Source organism: Mauremys mutica, chromosome 21, assembly GCF_020497125.1.
Source record: "Mauremys mutica isolate MM-2020 ecotype Southern chromosome 21, ASM2049712v1, whole genome shotgun sequence".
Lineage (NCBI taxonomy): Eukaryota > Metazoa > Chordata > Testudines > Geoemydidae > Mauremys > Mauremys mutica.
Genome location: NC_059092.1, coordinates 10,916,564 through 10,933,647, shown reverse-complemented (window position 1 = coordinate 10,933,647; position 17,084 = coordinate 10,916,564). Strand labels below are relative to the sequence as shown.

General features: G+C 46.4%; 1 protein-coding gene and 1 long non-coding RNA gene across 2 annotated transcripts in view; one reads left to right on the top strand and one right to left on the bottom strand.

Moving 5' to 3' along the window:
* Positions 1-17,084, top strand: part of LOC123354349 — a 57,108-nt gene that overhangs the window by 4,153 nt on the left and 35,871 nt on the right. The window contains exon 2 of the long non-coding RNA XR_006574733.1: positions 833-1,392. This is a non-coding gene — a long non-coding RNA (uncharacterized LOC123354349). The remainder of the gene's footprint in view (positions 1-832; positions 1,393-17,084) is intronic.
* PGD (phosphogluconate dehydrogenase) lies at positions 95-15,793 on the bottom strand. Its single transcript, XM_044996311.1, has 13 exons — positions 15,654-15,793; positions 13,310-13,385; positions 12,662-12,841; positions 12,068-12,133; positions 10,615-10,733; positions 9,200-9,269; positions 8,532-8,666; positions 7,600-7,789; positions 4,487-4,617; positions 3,293-3,426; positions 2,799-2,898; positions 869-991; positions 95-380 (listed from the first exon to the last, which is right to left on the bottom strand). Exons 1-13 carry the CDS (start codon positions 15,659-15,661, stop codon positions 261-263), a joined length of 1,452 nt encoding a protein of 483 aa, XP_044852246.1. The 5' UTR covers positions 15,662-15,793; the 3' UTR covers positions 95-260.

The window sequence follows — 17,084 nt, the reverse complement described above, 5'->3', positions numbered from 1 at the left end:
AATATGAATGGGGCATTAAATGTGTTTCAGTATGTGTTTCTGGCCATCTGAGCTGAGAGAGGGAAAAGCAGGAAGAGAAGAAAACACCCCACAATACATTTATAAGTGAGTTTATTTGCCTTCCTTATAAGACACATACATACAAGTTATTATAAAAGTGCCCAAACAAATTCTAGCCAAATGCAGTATAAGTAAAGGGTTGCCATCAAGAGGAATGTCTCAGATCTACAGTATCTTGACTTCCAGATGAAATATTTCCATTAGGCATTGTAGGATGAAGAGGATACGTTTCCTCCATGACCTGTCCAGTTAGTATGGATAAATTCCCCTGGTTTCGATAACAGTTCATAGGTATGAGCACCAAAGTAATCACGCTGTGCCTAGATGATGAAACACACAGGAACAAGACAGTCAAATACCAATGTCACTGAGATATTGCACCTTACATTCCACCTCTGTATGTAGGTATCTATTTAGGTTCTCATACCAAGCCCATTGCCATGGTATCCGAGTGACACCCATTTGTAAAGAAATCTTATAAAGTGAACATGTCTTGAATGTGTACATGTGATCTGTTATACAAAGCAAAACCTTCAGAAAAGCAGATTCAGACTCGAGAACACAAGCAGGATGGGGGGGGGCAGGGAGGAGTAACTTGACCCCACAACATTTTATTGCTATCAAAGTGTGAGGTAATTTAAGATTTCAGGGTGAGAACCCAGGAATAACGCATAGAAGAGGTGGCAATACAGAAGAAAGGCTTTTGGCAGGTGATCCATCACACACTTATGTGCTGTTTTGTTTTGTTTTTCCCCTTGGGCTGAAATTTCAGCCTCACAGGTCTCAGTGTAGAGTCTCGGGTGCTTACCTGAATCATGTTAGCTGGCAGCATCTCATGCCTGTACCCATCATAAAAGGAGAGTGCCGTAGTGAAGCACGGCATAGGGATGCCAATCTGGACTCCAGTGCTGATCACACGTCGCCAGGAGTCCTGATGGAGAATAAAGAGAAAGAAGGAAACAGACTGCTTAGCCAGAAGAATGCAGGACTACAGCAGAGGTTACTGGTCTCTAGTCTAATGGCATGTTCCTATTGGCAATCATCACCCTGGATCAAGTGAGCAGATTTTCCAACCAGTATACATAAACAACTGCAGTTCAGAGTGCTGCCCAGCAAGACAGAATTGACAAACGACACACACACAGTATACAAAATCAGATCTAAAACTCAGGCAGGAACTCTGCTCTTTCACATATGCAGGGAGAACAAATTCCAAAGAGAAGAATATAATAAGCAGAACACTGAGCAAATAAGGCGTCTTCAGTAATCCTAATGAAAAAGAACACAGTGTCTCCCTGAGGGCATAAGAGACTAGCACGTCACTTCAGAGAGGTATGTGGACAATCTTTTGATTTAGTTGGGGATTGGTCCTGCTTTGAGCAGGGGGTTGAACTAGATGATCTCCTGAGGTCCCTTCCAACTCTGATATTCTATGATTCTGTCTCAACATTAAATCTGATGTAGTAACGTGCATAGGATATTCAGCTTTAGTGAATGCAATTGAGTCATAATAAAATGACTCAACTGGCCATACAGACACTCTGTTTATAGTTCTAACTGGACTCATCTCCTACCCAGATCGGAACACTTTATTTGGACAGTCCTAGGTCTAGTGAATGAAGAGCCTGGTACATTGCTGGTACTATGCTACTGCATACACTAACAGCAGAATGTTTTATCTACAAACTTGTAATCCAAACTCTGCACAACAGGCCCCTTCCCAGGCAAAAGGCATGGTCAGTGGTGAGAATGAGGTTTCACTTTGTTAGAGAAAAGAAAAAAAAAATTCTAGGACTACTGCTACACTCCTGTCTGATGATTTCACATGAAAATGGAGTGGCAAACTTAACAGTTTATGGTTGCTACTACTGGAACTCCCAGGATGAGGAACTGATTGAATGGGTGTCAGCAAATTACATTTTAGAAACTGATGAGTCACAGTAGCTGAGGATGAATTAAAGTGAATTATGGGCAAAGCTACAAAGAACTGAACATCTGTTTGCCAGTATATTACTTCTGGGGAAATCATATTAATATTTTGTAACACTCAAGGAGACAGTGTGGTACATTTGACATTTTATGGCAAGTCTAGGAAGAGTTACCTTCTGAAGTACATCACCACCTCCAAGTCCTATAGTTTAGGAAGAGTTCAGTTCAGCTCTTGATACATTTGGATATCAAAATTATAGGGCAGTAACTTTACCCACTACACTCAAACTCACTCCCTTTTTCCCTTTATTTAGATATAATACCTCCATCTTTCTGATGAGATGGAAATGAAATGTCTTGATTTCATGTGGGCATATTTACAACAGTGTGGGTGTTATCTTTGGTGTCCAGGCCAAATTCTAATTTGGATAATTAGATTTTGCCTCACTATGGTTACAATGGTGCAGTTTCGACTGGTTATGTTTCACTTCCTGTTCTACGTTGCACCCAGTGGTAGTGCTAAACAGCTGTCATGGATGTCCCACCACGGAGATGCTGCATTTCAATGGTGGATGTGTGATTCCTAGATGCATATATTGTATTCACACGCACACACACAATCCCAAAGCACTTTAGGATTACCTAAAGCTCTTTGGGATTAAGGGTGTTATATAAAAGATATTTTAAAGACTCTCTGCCCTCTCTCTTTTTGGACCTAACCACACTGCAGAAGGGGTGTTTTGGGGAACAACTGGAATGTACTAGGTTTCTAAATTGTTGCTTTTGTGCTCCCCCTTCTTCAGACACACCTGAGAGTCCTCCACAGCCTTCTTAAAGAAGTCGTCCAATAGCAGGTTCTGGAGATCGGGGTTTCGGTCAAAAGCATCTTTGATCTTCCCCAGGAATGCACTAAACAGGACAGACACAAAGCTGGAATTAGATATCAGTGGTGGGCGCTGTGAATGGCCTAGAATCCAAGGGGCTGAGAACTGGGATTTGACAGGCAGCCAGAAAGGCACAGTGTTTAAAGAACTCAACCAATCAACAGATTCCAAAAACCAACACCTAGGGGCAAATGACAAAGTGAAAAAATGAAAAGGAGATCAGCAGTGGCTGAGCAACATATAAACTTGACATCAGGTTGCATGAGCTCCAGTGTTGACTTAGGCAGCATCATCCCAGTATCATATTAGCAGATAAAATACGGGAGATCTTCCACAGAGATCTCTGAATGGGCCAGTCCAGCACAGGGCAAACCAAACTGCTCTCTGGTCAGCATTCCCTGCCCCAGTTGCTCTCTTACCTTCTGATGATGCAGCCTCCCCTCCACATCAATGCAATGCCACCGTAGTTAATTGTCCAGCCAAATTCTTTGGCTGCCTGTCTCAGCAGCATGAAGCCTTGAGCATAGGAGATAATCTTGGAGGCATACAGTGCCTAGAGAGAGAGACATCAGATTTAGGGAAGCAGCCCACAAACTCTGATGGAAGAACTTTGCAATCTGATCCAAAAGCAGAGCACACAAGTCCCACCAAGGTCTGTCTCAGGGGCAACACTCCAGTTATATGTAAGAAACTCACTTACTGGATTCCAAACATTCCTAACTACTACCTCTGATGGTCTAAGTCTTTTCAATCTCACAGTTCAAAAGAATATAGCTGATCCAGATCAATAGGTACTTGATAAATCTCTTTCCTATGCAGTTCGAACGGCTAACATCAAAATATCACCATTTTCTTGCATTAGTGCTACCCTCATCTATTACTTGAAGAAAAAGATACAGTCAAATTCTACTTAGTTTTAGTCAGGGTTGGGGTTTTGCTTGGGTTTGGAGTTTTGCTTGGGTGCATCTATTCCAGTAGTTTCCCCCAGAATGTATGGGTACCACAGAAAAGGAGACTGCTAAAAGAGCAAGTAAGCACTCTTCACTTAATCTGGATCATGCACAGGAACACACACATACATCTTTTTGTCTCCTTTTATTCCCTGAGCCTTTTGCCAGGCAGATTTTCCTGCAATAATAAATATTTGGCACTTCTCTAGCACATTCCATCTGAGAAGCTCAATGTGCTCTATAAGTGTTAATAAATGTAGCCTCTGCAATGGGCAGAAAGTGAAATACCATCTCCATTGTACAGATAGGGAAATGGAGACACAAAAAGGTGACGTGAATTGCCCAAGGTCACACACTGAGTTAGTGACTAGACTAGGAAGAGCAACTGGTTCCCAGTCTTGTGCCTGTATCACCCTTCATCCCAACTGGGATCTTTCTCTGTTCCCCATTAAGCATATTTTATTGCATCTCAGTTGGCACAGTGGGACAAATGGGCAAGACATGACAGGTGGTCGTCCAGGGCAGGCTCCAATGGCTGGAGACAGGGAGAGCACAAGAGCACAGCCAGCACGTGTCCCATTCAGAATCCCGGGTTCACAGCATCCGGGCTCACTTTGTCCCTGCAGCTCTAATGCAGCGCTCTGGCTAGGAGCCCTGACTCACCTTGCGAATATCTTCCAGAAATGCCTTCTTGTTCCCACTGAACTGAGTCATTTTGGGCCCATCCAACCGTTTGCTGGCCTGTACCCTCTCATCCTTGAGGGAAGACAAGCACCGTGCAAAGACAGCCTCACCTTTACTCAGAGAAGGAAAGAGAAGACATTTAGCAAGCACAAGCCAAACAATGAGGTCTTTCTAGCCAATCACATGCAGAGCCAAGACATAGGGACAGGTGTTTATAGAGATGGGATGACAGCAGCAGGCCACACTGCCATGCAAGGAAGGTTTATGAATGACAGAGGACTCCCATTGGCCTCACCAAAAGGAATTTCCTCTGTCTACAGGAAGAGGACCTTTTATCAAGCACCTCCTGGCAGCTGATTCACAGTGTGGGACTGAGTATCCACAATCTAATCTAGTCAGAGAACTCATGTTCAATAGAGGATCATAAGAAATGGAGAGGGGAGGATCTAAAAAGAGCAGAAAGTGAGGGGTGGAGGAGGAGAGAGAGGGAGAGTAGTCCAGACCCTGAGATCTGGAGAGTCCAAGGAAAGAAAGGTGGCTTCCAAGACACCATTTACTTAGGTTTTTGGATGAATTATCTGAATGTCAGGAAGGAGGGATCAATCAGCCAGAAACACAGCCACTGGGCTAGAGCAGTTTTGGGCAGCATTGCTTGCCCTGACTGAGACTTCTTAAAACAATGTAAGGCATCTACTATATGACAGGGGTCCTGGACAGAAATAATCAATATTTCCTTATTTGTGAAAGGAACTTCAATCTTTTGGTCTTAGTTTCCTTCATCCATAAAATACAGACAATTTTGTATCACAGTATCTCTTAGGGAGAGGTGGGGTTAGGAGACTAAAGAAATACTTGCACAGTGCTTTGAAGGTGAGAAGCACTTACACAAATACCCAGTACGATGCACATTAATTGGAGATGCTTTTCTAGGAAATCCTCAGCACACACAAAAATGCTGCAGACAAACATTAAAAATAAATCTACTTCATAGGGGAAGTGAAAATTTTTATCTGTTAAGACTTTAGTTCTGGCAGTCAGAGGCCCATGCAAGATTCATACAACATCACTAAGCAAGGTAGGGAGCTGCATTCCTCAGAGTGCTGTAGAAGGAAGCAATATCATCAACTCTTGCATGGAAGCCAGAACCCTGAATTCTTGTCCTGGCAGATAAGTAAAGGCAAAACTAACTCACAGATATGTTATTTTAAAGTGTATTCATTTGTAATTTAAGTCTGTACAGATATTCAGGGAAGGAACTGGGAATTTAAACAGTTTCCTTTACTTTTTAGCATTTGAGGTCACCTTTCAGGGGACTGACAGAAATATGAAATCATATAAGACTTTCCTTCTTCCTTTACAATGAATCTCCGGTTACAAAAAAAGTCTTTCTTTCATACTCCTGTGAATGAGTCATAGGTTTGCACAGGACTTCCCTATCGCAGGTTATCATACTTTATCATAATCAGAACTAGCCACTCCTTTTCATTCTTGCCCAACCCGTTTCCTTCTGCTTTATTGTGGAGGGAGCATGACTCTGCTATTGCAGGGAGGAAGTTGCAAGTCACCCTGATGCATGGAGAAAGATGTAGCAACTGCATTAAGAATGTCCAGTATTTGCACAGGGGTTGTTGTGAAGCACTAACTCCACAAACCACTCCTGCAGCACAGAATTATATTTGGGAAATGCCTACACCCTTGATCCTTGCAAAAGCAGGAGCCCAAGCAAGGGAACTTTACCAACCAAATGGAGGACGCAACAATTTAAAAGTAAACAAATCTCTGAGAGATTTAAAGCTCTGGTACAATATTTAAATTATTCAGCAAATTGCAGCCTCAGCCCTACTTTGTAAAAATGTTTTTTGTTGCAGTGCAGCCAATCTTCTCCAATAAACTGGATTCAGCTGGCCACAGAGGGAACGATCGATACAATGTATCTTGTAAAACAAGGGGGTTTAGCAAAACAAGAGGGCAGAGAAGAGGAGGTGGGGAAAAGAGCAGGAAAAATAAAGCAAACTCTGACGACAGATGGAACTTCCCAAAGTTAAAGTCCACACTAGAGCTTGTAGTATGAATTTAAACACATCTGTAACATAGTTTGGGTGTCTACTGCTAACACACCTGCGATTTCACAGCTGTGTTCAGAAACTATGCTAGAGACAACCATCAGTGGTAGGTGGGTAATTATGTGGGTATCTGCATATGTGGGTGGCTATTTTTCAGGTACAATTTAGGGGCCCGACCCAAAGCCTACTGAAGTCAATGAAAAGATTCCCACTGACTTGAATGGGCTTTGGGTCAGACCCTAAGCTAACCAAAGTAGTTTAAAGAAAATTCTGTTCACATTGCATAGAGAAACCATGCAAACAATCATCATGTTGGAACACAGATGTCAACTATGCTTCTTACAGATAAATGCTCAAAATCCATTTTCAAAGACAGATGGGAGGGTTAGTGCTGTTCAAGCCATAGTGCAGACAAGGCCTAAATGTCCCTGTCTAGTCAGATCGATACTGTGACATTCGAGCTCTGCTAAAACTATCACATGTAAATGGGGGAGAAGAAAGTTACATGGATGGTGGAAAAATAATTCCTACATCTTCAGGAAGATGCAAGTTATTCTAAAGCCATAGCAGAAATACAAGTTTCTTATTCCACACATTTTCAAGACTGTGATATGACTCAGCATCGGGCACCGGGGGAGGACAGATTACTGAGAACAGGGCTGAACCAAACTAGAGTGGTAAATATTAAAAACCCTCTCCCACGTCTTGGTCTGGTACTGAGTCACCACCAGCTAAGGAACTAGCAAATATCATGGGGGGGGGGGCAGGGAGGGGGAGAAGAGGTGTTGACAGTACAAGTGGGATATATGATTAGGGAGAACTCCCACAGAAGATAAGCAAAGAGTAGGAAGTAGTTTGCCCTACCGTCAAAGGACAAAAGAGCCTTAACTGTTAGATCAGGGATAACAGAGACAGAATCACCTTCATCATAGACTTATCCCCTCTACTGCTAAGTGTTCCATGGCTAACATGCTGTTAGGCCAGTAGAACAAGAGACAGTAATATCAGTCAGACTGACAAGTCAGTTACCGATGAGTGTAACAGGAACTCCATATTCCAGGGCCGAGATGGCTGTCCACTTCCCAGTGCCTTTTTGACCTGCACTGTCCTTGATCTTTGGGAGCAGGTGTTTGCCATCAGAGTCCCTGAACTTGAGGATGTTGGCTGTGATTTCAATCAGGAAAGAGTCCAGCTCTGTCTTATTCCATTCTCCGAACACCTTGATGGAGAAACCAACAATGGGATTGCAAGAGGGATACTCACCCAAGTTAAAATTACTGGCACCCCTTCAAACACACTGACAATCTTAGCCCATTTGCCAGGCAACTACTTAACAGCTCAGAAGAGGAACTAGCATGTCCCCATGTCAGAGGTACCCCAGGTACATGGAGCTGCAAAGCAGCCATCTCCAAACAGAAACCTACAGGCATATTCTAGCCTAATACTACAATCTTGAGCCATACGGGAAGTGGAAACGGCTCATTCCATGACACCACACTCTTGGAACTTTGACTATTTATGGCTCATCCCAAGATTAATCAGGTCTCTATAAGGATTAGCTACCCACATTATTGAATCCCACCCTGCTTTAAGGGATCTCTGTGACCTACATTATTGGCTCATATGGAGGAAGTTCATTAGTTCCCAAGTCAAGGAACAAGGGAACAACAAGTAGAAACACTTCAAATCCCACCAAGACAGATTATTTCCCAGGGCAGGAGGCACATGGGGAATGAAAGATCTGAGGCAATGGTCTAAAAGTGTTCAAGGTTTAGACCCACCTCAGTTGGTGCCCATGGACATCACCCCACTGGCCCTAGCAGAAGATCTGGTAGAGGATTCTACTACAGACATTAGCTATGCTCCATCCTAACTGCCTTCAAAGCAGAGCAGTCACCTGCTAGGTCTCAGGGCAAAGGTGAAATAGACTGGAGAGAGAGAGAAGAAAGGCTGTGGCTCACCGTTGCCATCTCATCATGTTCCATGCCCAGTATATCCTTCATCAGGTGGTAGGCCTCACAGATCAGCTGCATGTCTCCATATTCAATCCCATTGTGCACCATCTTCACAAAGTGCCCGGCACCTTCTTCTCCTACCTGCCAAAGAGACGTCACAGGGTGCCTTCAGACACACTGCTGCCACCGCAACTAAATACCTGCCCATAGTTTCCCTTTGCTTAGTATGGCTTTGTGAGTTTAGTACTGGGGAAAGGCAGCCTGGACACACCAAACCTCTGTTTGTGTGTAGATACTGCGTGGCAGCTTCCCTCACATCGCCCCAGCAATGTGCCCCACCTGGGATGAGAGGGGAGTTCATTCTCTACAACCAATTCCTTCCGTGGTCTCTGCTGAACTGTTAAAAAGGGAAATATCTGTGATGGTGGCTTCAGTGCTGTGGACATTAGTCCATGTGGACAGAGAGTATGTGAGGGGGGAAGTACCACGGAACTGCAAATCTGTACTGGGTGCAGCAGACTGAAGGATCAATGCAAAAAGTAGTCCTGCTTCGTTAAACGATACATTTGTAGTGTGTGTGACACATGCACACACACACAGATTTCAGTAGCCTAAACACCCAAGTGATGGATCTAATTACATTGCAAGGTCTATCAATCTCTGTCAGTACTTGCCCAGTCACAACAGGGTTCCCCAGTGTTCACTTTAGCAGCGACGCTTTGAAATATCTTCTTGATGTGAGGCCTATGGAGAGGAATGATATAATTCAGCAGCCGGACAGAAACATTACAAGAGAAAATTTATCCATGTCATACTACCACTGTAACTCACCCCGAGACCAGATGGGGAGAGGGGACTTGGCTACCAGACATCTCCATCAAAATCAAGATAAAGGCAAAATGTCTCAAGAATTAGCCACCCCATGCAGGAAATAGCAAACTGCACAAGCTGTGCATTTATACAGTGCCTTGTAGAGGAGGCTGTCAATGCACTTCACAAAGGTGGCAACTATTATCCCCTCTATTTTGCAGATGGGGAAGCTAAGGCAGAGATAGATTAAATACCATGCCCAAGGTCATATAATGAGTCAGTGGCAGAGCCTGAACGGAACCCAGATTATTTGGCTTGCTGCCCTCCACATTAACCACAACATCAGTCTTAGCTGATTTGGAAGGGGAGAAGGAGGTGGCTTAATGAATGTTAACTGGGAGGTTGTGCCAAGCAAATGATATGGTATGAAAGAACACTGAGTCAGGAGTAGGTGAAAGGAGCCACCTGAGAGGAGCATGAACATAGAATGGGGTGCAGGAAGAGAGGAGGACAGAGTTCTAGGTGGAGATGGAAGAAAGGAGCAGCCTTTATCCATGAGTTTAAGATGAAAAAATTGGCACCATCAAGGTGGAACAGGCTGATATGAGAGGTAAAGCTGGTGTGAAGCGACAGGACTTTTCAGTTTCTAAAGCGGTCTTTTCCTTGAGCCAAGAATAGGCCCAGAAAACAAAATGTCTCTCCAGACTTACAGGAAAAAATTCACCAGGCACAGATCCCCAAACGGTCATTGCTGCACCGCCCCTTCCAGTGACATGTGGGTGGGAGAAGGAGCTGGATCGAGAGCCATGTTTGTGTGCAAGAATTCATGCATCCTCGAACAGTTTGGAGGCACTGAAGAGCCAACTAAGCCTCCTTTGAGCTATGAGTCACTGCAGCAGCTCCTGTTGCTACCCGTGTTATAACTAGCAATTTCTCAGCTGGCATGGAGTCCCAAGAGAGTCAATTAAAGGTCTCGGATATCTCTGGTCAGGTTCCCCATTCTCCTCTCCCCATGACTATGCCCTGTACAGCTGGTGCCTTCACCCGCACACCACTGAGAAGAAAACTGGGTAAGTCTTGACTGCCATGAACAGCCAGGACTGTCTGTGACCTCAGCTGGGCTGAGAAGTCCTGAGCCCCCAGGAAACATTAATTGTCTCTTGATATAGACACCCCCCACCCTCACCAGTACCCTCTGCTCCAACACCCAGAGAAGACTTCGTTATTATATGACCAGTCTACAAGAGGAGCTGATGGGAATGGGAGGGCTGATGCTTACCAAGCCTCTTTGTCTCCTCCTGGCATGAGCGAGGGTCCGTACCTGGCACCCTCCTCTCCCCCACTAACACCGCTTCCTACGAACAAGATGCCCTTTTCCCGGAGTTCTTTACAGCGCCTCTGAATGGGAGAGAAAGAAATAGTATTCAACAAAAACTTTTCTGAAACAGGGGAGGGGGAATCCTTCATTTTACTTCAAACACTCATGAAGCCAGGACAGAGATGGCACCATTTGGACCCAAAAATATTTTTTTCAGTTCTGCTTGGTCATGGCAATATGTGGCATCAAAGAGGAACATACACACAGGCTGCACTTTGAACATTAGGAAACTTCCCCTTGCTCCTTCACTGACATGGGTTCTTGCAAAGAGAAGATAAGGACTTGGCCCTCTGTGTGTGAAAATGTCACATGTTGGCAAATGGGATGCAGGGCTTGTAAAGGCTCAGAGCCTTAGATGCTAGGTGATACGTGCTGTATACAAAGATATAGGTGTGCGGGGGGGATCAACCCCAAGAGGAGCGAATGAGCCCATTAGATAGAGAGAAAGAGAACACTCCATCATGAACACTGATGCTCTCTCCGTGGGAGAGTGACAGTCTAGTAGCTTGAGCTCAGGACTAGGAGCTAGAAACTCCTGAATATTAATCCTGAATCTGACAGTGGTTTCTTCTGTAGCTTTGGGCAAGTCACAAGCTCTCTGCCTTGGTTTCTTTATCTGAGATGATAATACCAACATTCCTCTTGGGGCACTGTAAGAATTAATCCATGTTTGTGAGGTGCTTTAAGATACCCAGGTGAAATATACTATAGACATGACATTATCATTAGCTTGTTTAACAGGCCTCTGTTATTCCACAAACAAGGCAACAGGAACAACTGACTCAATGCATGTCAGGTATTCATTACCAGCACAGCCATCTCTTGGCACATGGCAGTTTTATCCAAGTGAATTATTCCTGTACTATTCCCATGCTCATGGGATACATGGCCAGTGGAATTACACCAATATTGCCTATTAGCATATATTCTATGACCTCATGTTCCTGTCAGGCAACAGGTCTGCTATAAGCATCCTGGCTTCCTCAACTCTCCTTGACAAGGTTTGAGACCCTGGAGCACCAGAGATTAGAACAGATGCATTTTCAAAGGGGCTTCGTTCTAATGAGGCCAGAGTTTTTATTGCTATATTTCTGGACACAAACATACACCTTTTACGGGTCTGCTCCTACAATAAGGACCTAGCAACCCTAAAATAGCTCTGTAACAGGTCTATCAGTAAGGGGGCTCCACTGCAAACAAAATTTTGTTTGGTTCCCCCCATACAGGAGAGTAAAAGGCATCCATGTATACAGCAGTCCTGTTTCACCCATTTCTGGGAGCAAAGAACCACTGTCAGGGCATTCTGAGCCCATTCACCTAGAGGAAAGGGTCTAGAAGACAGCATCAGGCTTACCGTGGTGTCCCTGTACTCTGAATTCCCTCCATCAATTATGATGTCTCCCGCTTCCAGCAGTGGCACCTGCAACCAGAAAAATAAAATAAAATTAATCGGCATTATTTGGTCCATATAGGAAAAACTTAGAACTGACCTGCAGCTGAGATCCCTGAAAGGTCAGAGTGAACTCATCAGAACATGTTCCAGATGTTATTGCCTTAATCACAAGCAACCCCCCTTTTAGGGCCAGATTTATTAAAGGCTCATCACTAGATTGGGCTCCTCAACAACAGAATCCAAAGGATAAAACAAGGGGAGGGTTGTGTGTGTGTGTGTGTTTTCCCCATCTATAAAGCAGAGACATCATCATATCTACTTAGGAGTAATTAGTGTCTGTAAAGTTCTTTGAGATGCATCTAGCAACCAAACCTTTATTTTAAGGCAATCTTCTAACTGATTTTAATCCCCACGGGTTCTCATCTTCAAGTGACTTTAAGCAATGCCAAGTTAGCAGTCTATGAGATTGTCTCTGCAACAACGGGAAGGTGGAACTGGCATGGGGGCAGCAAAGAACAAGGAGCCAATAGCAGCTAGGAAGGAAACTATCCTCACCAGACTTTTGATGAAGTCATCCACTGCACTTCCAGCTTTCACCAGCAAGATGATCCGACGGGGCTTTTTCAGCTTGGAGACCATCTCCTGTAGACTGTGAGCCCCAATCACTTTGGTTCCCTTGGCCTCATTGGCCAGAAAGGCATCCACTTTGGACACCGTCCTGTTAAACGCACAGACCTGGGAAAGCAAGAAACCCTATCTGTGACACCTCCTAATGTGATGTTGTCCATATCAATTAATAGTCGGCTAGCTCCAGCATTATGCACTTCTCTCCTGCTTCCGCCCTCCAAGAAGCACATGTCAGTGCTACTACTCCTGCAGCTTTGCTGTATATCTCTGCATTAGGTTCAATCACTAACGGATGTTCCAAGTGCAATTGCAACCCCCGAAGGATAGATTGATGTCTAACAAATCCATGTGTGATCTCAATTCCTGGCTAGACACAGATGAGTACAGCCCTCTCCTCCAATCCCCTTCCTTTATGAGCAGCAACAAAAACTGTGATAAAAGGGAAAGAATCTGAATTCAGGACACTGTTCATGTACACCACCTCCCACAAAAATTAAAATGCCCAGCTGCTGCTCTTGGACACTAGGGATTCAGCCCTTGGGAATGACAACTAATTCCCCAATTTCCTTCACTCACCACAAAGCCATGGTCGTTCATGTTTAAAATCAGGTTCTGACCCATTACGGCCAGTCCAATCAAAGCAATGTCAGCTCTGAAAAGTAGAACAACAACACATCAATAGCAAAAAGATTTCAACTGTCATTAACAATGATCCTTTCATGGTCTACCAGGCTATTTTGGTCCCCTGCACTGTTCTGTGAACCTGTGCTGGTGAGAGTGTACATATATTCTCCCTGCTTACATACATTATAGTGCACTCTATATTACATTGTGAGCCCACATGATTAACTGATTCTGGTCTCAGGAAGAGACAGTGGAGTGGTGAACACAGCAGAGCTGTCCAGAGTGCATACCAAGTGATCTTGAGCTGCCAGGATCCCTTCCCAACTACCAAGGCAAACAAACCCTGGAAGGAAGAGAGAAGGAAAATACCCCACACCCCCAGCAACTAGAGAGGAGGAGCAAGAGGTGATACTGTGCCAAATACGCTCAGAGTGAGCAGCCCGATACCCCAACACAGATCTGGAGTGCTCACACTGTGGCAGTGCAGCCCCAACCAATGGCACTGTATCAGACAACATCTGGACATCACTTCACATTTCTGTATTTCGCTGCATCTCCAACATGTGCCAAGGAGGCTTTCCAAGGCAGGTATCACTACCCCGGCGGGGGGTGGAGGAGGGAATGAAGTAGTGCTGGAGACTGATTTAAAGAGAGCTAATGGGGACATGAGGGGCTGACACAAGGAGAAACACAGCTCCCATCCCTGTTTCAGGATGACAGGGCAATCAATACCACAGATGTAATTTTCACAAGGTCAGGTCTCCACACCCAGCAGCACCTGGATTTTGCCTCAGGCCTCTGACAAAGCATATCAGTCCACTTCAACTGGCAGAAATCCAGCTCACTGAGCCACTTGGCTATCATGTCCTCTCCCCCCAACATCCTGTGGTTTGCTGCACAGGACGCTGAAGAAAGAAGTTGGGAGGAACTACCAGAGCCACCAACTTCCCCGAGCTCTGCAAGGTAGAGATGAGCTACCTTATACAGAGAGAGACTTCTGTGCAGAAGTCTTCATACGAATGATGTCTGCTCTGTCCCCTCTTCACTCTGCCAGGAATCTTCTCTCTCTTCCACATCAGCTTGATGGTTCACCTGATTATCCATTTGTTTTGGGAGTCATCTTGGCCCCTACCCTGACCTCTGAAGCTGATAATTAAAGGCTGTATTGTATATTCTAGAGAAAGATCAGCGAGGGAGGACATTTGTCTCCAAGCTCAGTACCCTGAAATACCCAACATTTCAGACAGGAGAGTAGTACTGCCCCAGCACAGATTCACAACCTGTCTTTCCCGTTCTGTTCATGCTCTTGAATTCCTTTGCCCCTGTACAGGTCCATCTGTAAGGAGTTACCAATAGGGCAATATATTTGGCAACACTTTTCTGGTGAGTAATGCTTCTCAACTTATTAAGTCAAGAAGAAAAAAGAAAGGTGAAATAATTGACAAGAATTTCAGCCAGAGGCTACAAAGCGACCACTTATTTTCTCACTCTATTTGCATATGCATCTAGATGACAAACTGAATTAGTAACTGACTACTGTGTTAGCATGAAGCTTGAGTGCCATTAAGGAAGTCACTGAAGGCAACAATCCAGCTCTCATCAAATTCTGATGCCCTCTCACCTGAGAACGCTAAGCAGAACTCTTCACTGCCACCCCCCTCAATCCTACCCAAGAGTGGCCCATGTCAGTGGTTCCTGGGCATCACTGTGGGATGGGCAAAATGAGCCCGTAAGGCTCAGGTCAGAGTCTGAGCAAGGTGGTTCCAGTCCCCTGGGGGGACAGGGCAGACGGGAAATCCTCCTCTCAGCCCCAAGGGAAAAACCTGACTCACAGACTTTAAGGCCAGAAGGGACTGTGTTCCCCAAGTCCAGTAGTTTTCAACCTGTGATCCACGGACCCCGGTGGTCTGTGACTATGTCCAAGATTTCCAAAGGGGTCCACACCTCCAGTTCGAATTTTTTAGGAGTCCACAAATTAAAAAGTTGAAAACCATTGACCTGATCTAACCTTCTGCACACGAACCCCGCCCCCCAACCATCCGGTTCCCCACTTCTGAGCCAGCCAGAAAAGCAACCGTGCAAGGACGGCATCCTCGTACTCTGCCCGCCTGGTCATTCCCAGTGGCCGGGGCCTCGCCACCGCGGGGACCAGCGCGTTTAAATCAAGGCCACGCACGACCCCGGCGCAGCCAGACGCAGACCGAGCGCCCCCGCCCGCCTGGGTGTCGGGCGGCTACAGCGCCAGGCCGCCCAGGCCAGCTGCTCGCTCGGGGAAGGCTCCGCCCGCGGGACTCACTGTGCCATGGCGGCGGCGGCGACTCCCTTCGCTGGGCCGGTGGGTGACTGGGCAGGCAGCGGCGCGGCCGGACCAGCTGTACTCGCCTAGCTCCGCTCCCATTGGCCTAAGGCCGCTTCCGCCTCTCGGGGGGCGGGACTTACGGGTTCGTCCTCGGCTAGTTCCGCCCCATCTATGGGCGGATGGCTCAGACAGGCCCAGCAGAGCGCCGATCTCATCGCCCTTTACTGGGGCAGGGTCCGCCTTCAAGGCCTTAGGGTAAAGTCAGGTCTCCATCATGCAAAATGCAGCACAGCCCACCCTCAGAGAGGGGCTATGGGTAGCCCTGTAGGCATCCAATGCTAAAAATCCAGAGGGCTGCTATCTTTCTAATTGCACAAACCCGAACACCTTTGCCCTATCCTTTGAGGTCCCTCCCCCCCTTCTGTCACTCACTCTTGCCCGGTGAAACTGATTGAGGGTGGGGAAGGGGCTTAGGTGCAGGCTCTAGGATAGGGCTAGAAACAAGGGGCTCATGGCTAGGGCTTGAGGTGTGGGAGGGGGGTGAGGGCTCCAATGGGGGAGGTGCAGCTAGGGAGGAGGGAGCTCAGGGCTGGGGTGTAGGCACCAGCTGGGGGTGTGGGCTCTGGGGTGGGGCCAGGGATGAGGGGCTTGGGGTGCAGAAGGAGGCTCAGGGCTGTGAGATTTAGAGTACAGGAGGGGGCTTTGGCTGGGGTAGGGGTGCAGGAGGGGCTGGGGGCTCTAGGTGAGAGTTTGGATGCAGGGGGGTTCCAACCTGGGGCAGGGGGTTGGGGTGCAAGGTCTGGGATGGAATTAGGGTGCAGAAGGTTCAGGGTCTGGGAGTGAGTTAAGGTGCAGGTGGGAGTTCCAACCTGGGATAGGGGGCTCTGGGTCTGGGCTCCAGCCAGGTAGCGCTTACCTCAGATGGCTCCCAATCTGTGGTGCAGTGGGGCTAAGGCAGGCTCCCTGCCTGCTCTGGTTCCATGCTGCTCCCAGAAGCCATCAGCATATCCAGCCCTTAAGTGGAGGTGTGGCCAGGCAGCTCTGCGCAGTGCCCATGGCTGCAGGTTCCCCCCCAATGGGAGCTACGGACCCAACCCTGAGGATGGGGGCAGCATGCAGAGCTTCCCTGATTACCCTGTGCTTAGAGGGCAGACATGCCAGCTGCTTCCAGGGAGCTGCGCAGAACCAGGGCAGGCAAGAAGCCTATCTTAGCCCCTCTGCACCATGGACTGGACTTTTAACAGCCTGATCAGCGGTGCTGACCAGAGCTGCCAAGGTCCCTTTTCAACTGGGCATTCCACTCAAAACCCGGATGCCTGGCAACTCTACTTGAGGCCTCATTTGGAGTACTGTGTCCAGTTTTGGGCCCCACACTACAAGGATGTGGATAAATTGGAGAGTGTCCAGCGGAGGGCAACAAAAATGATT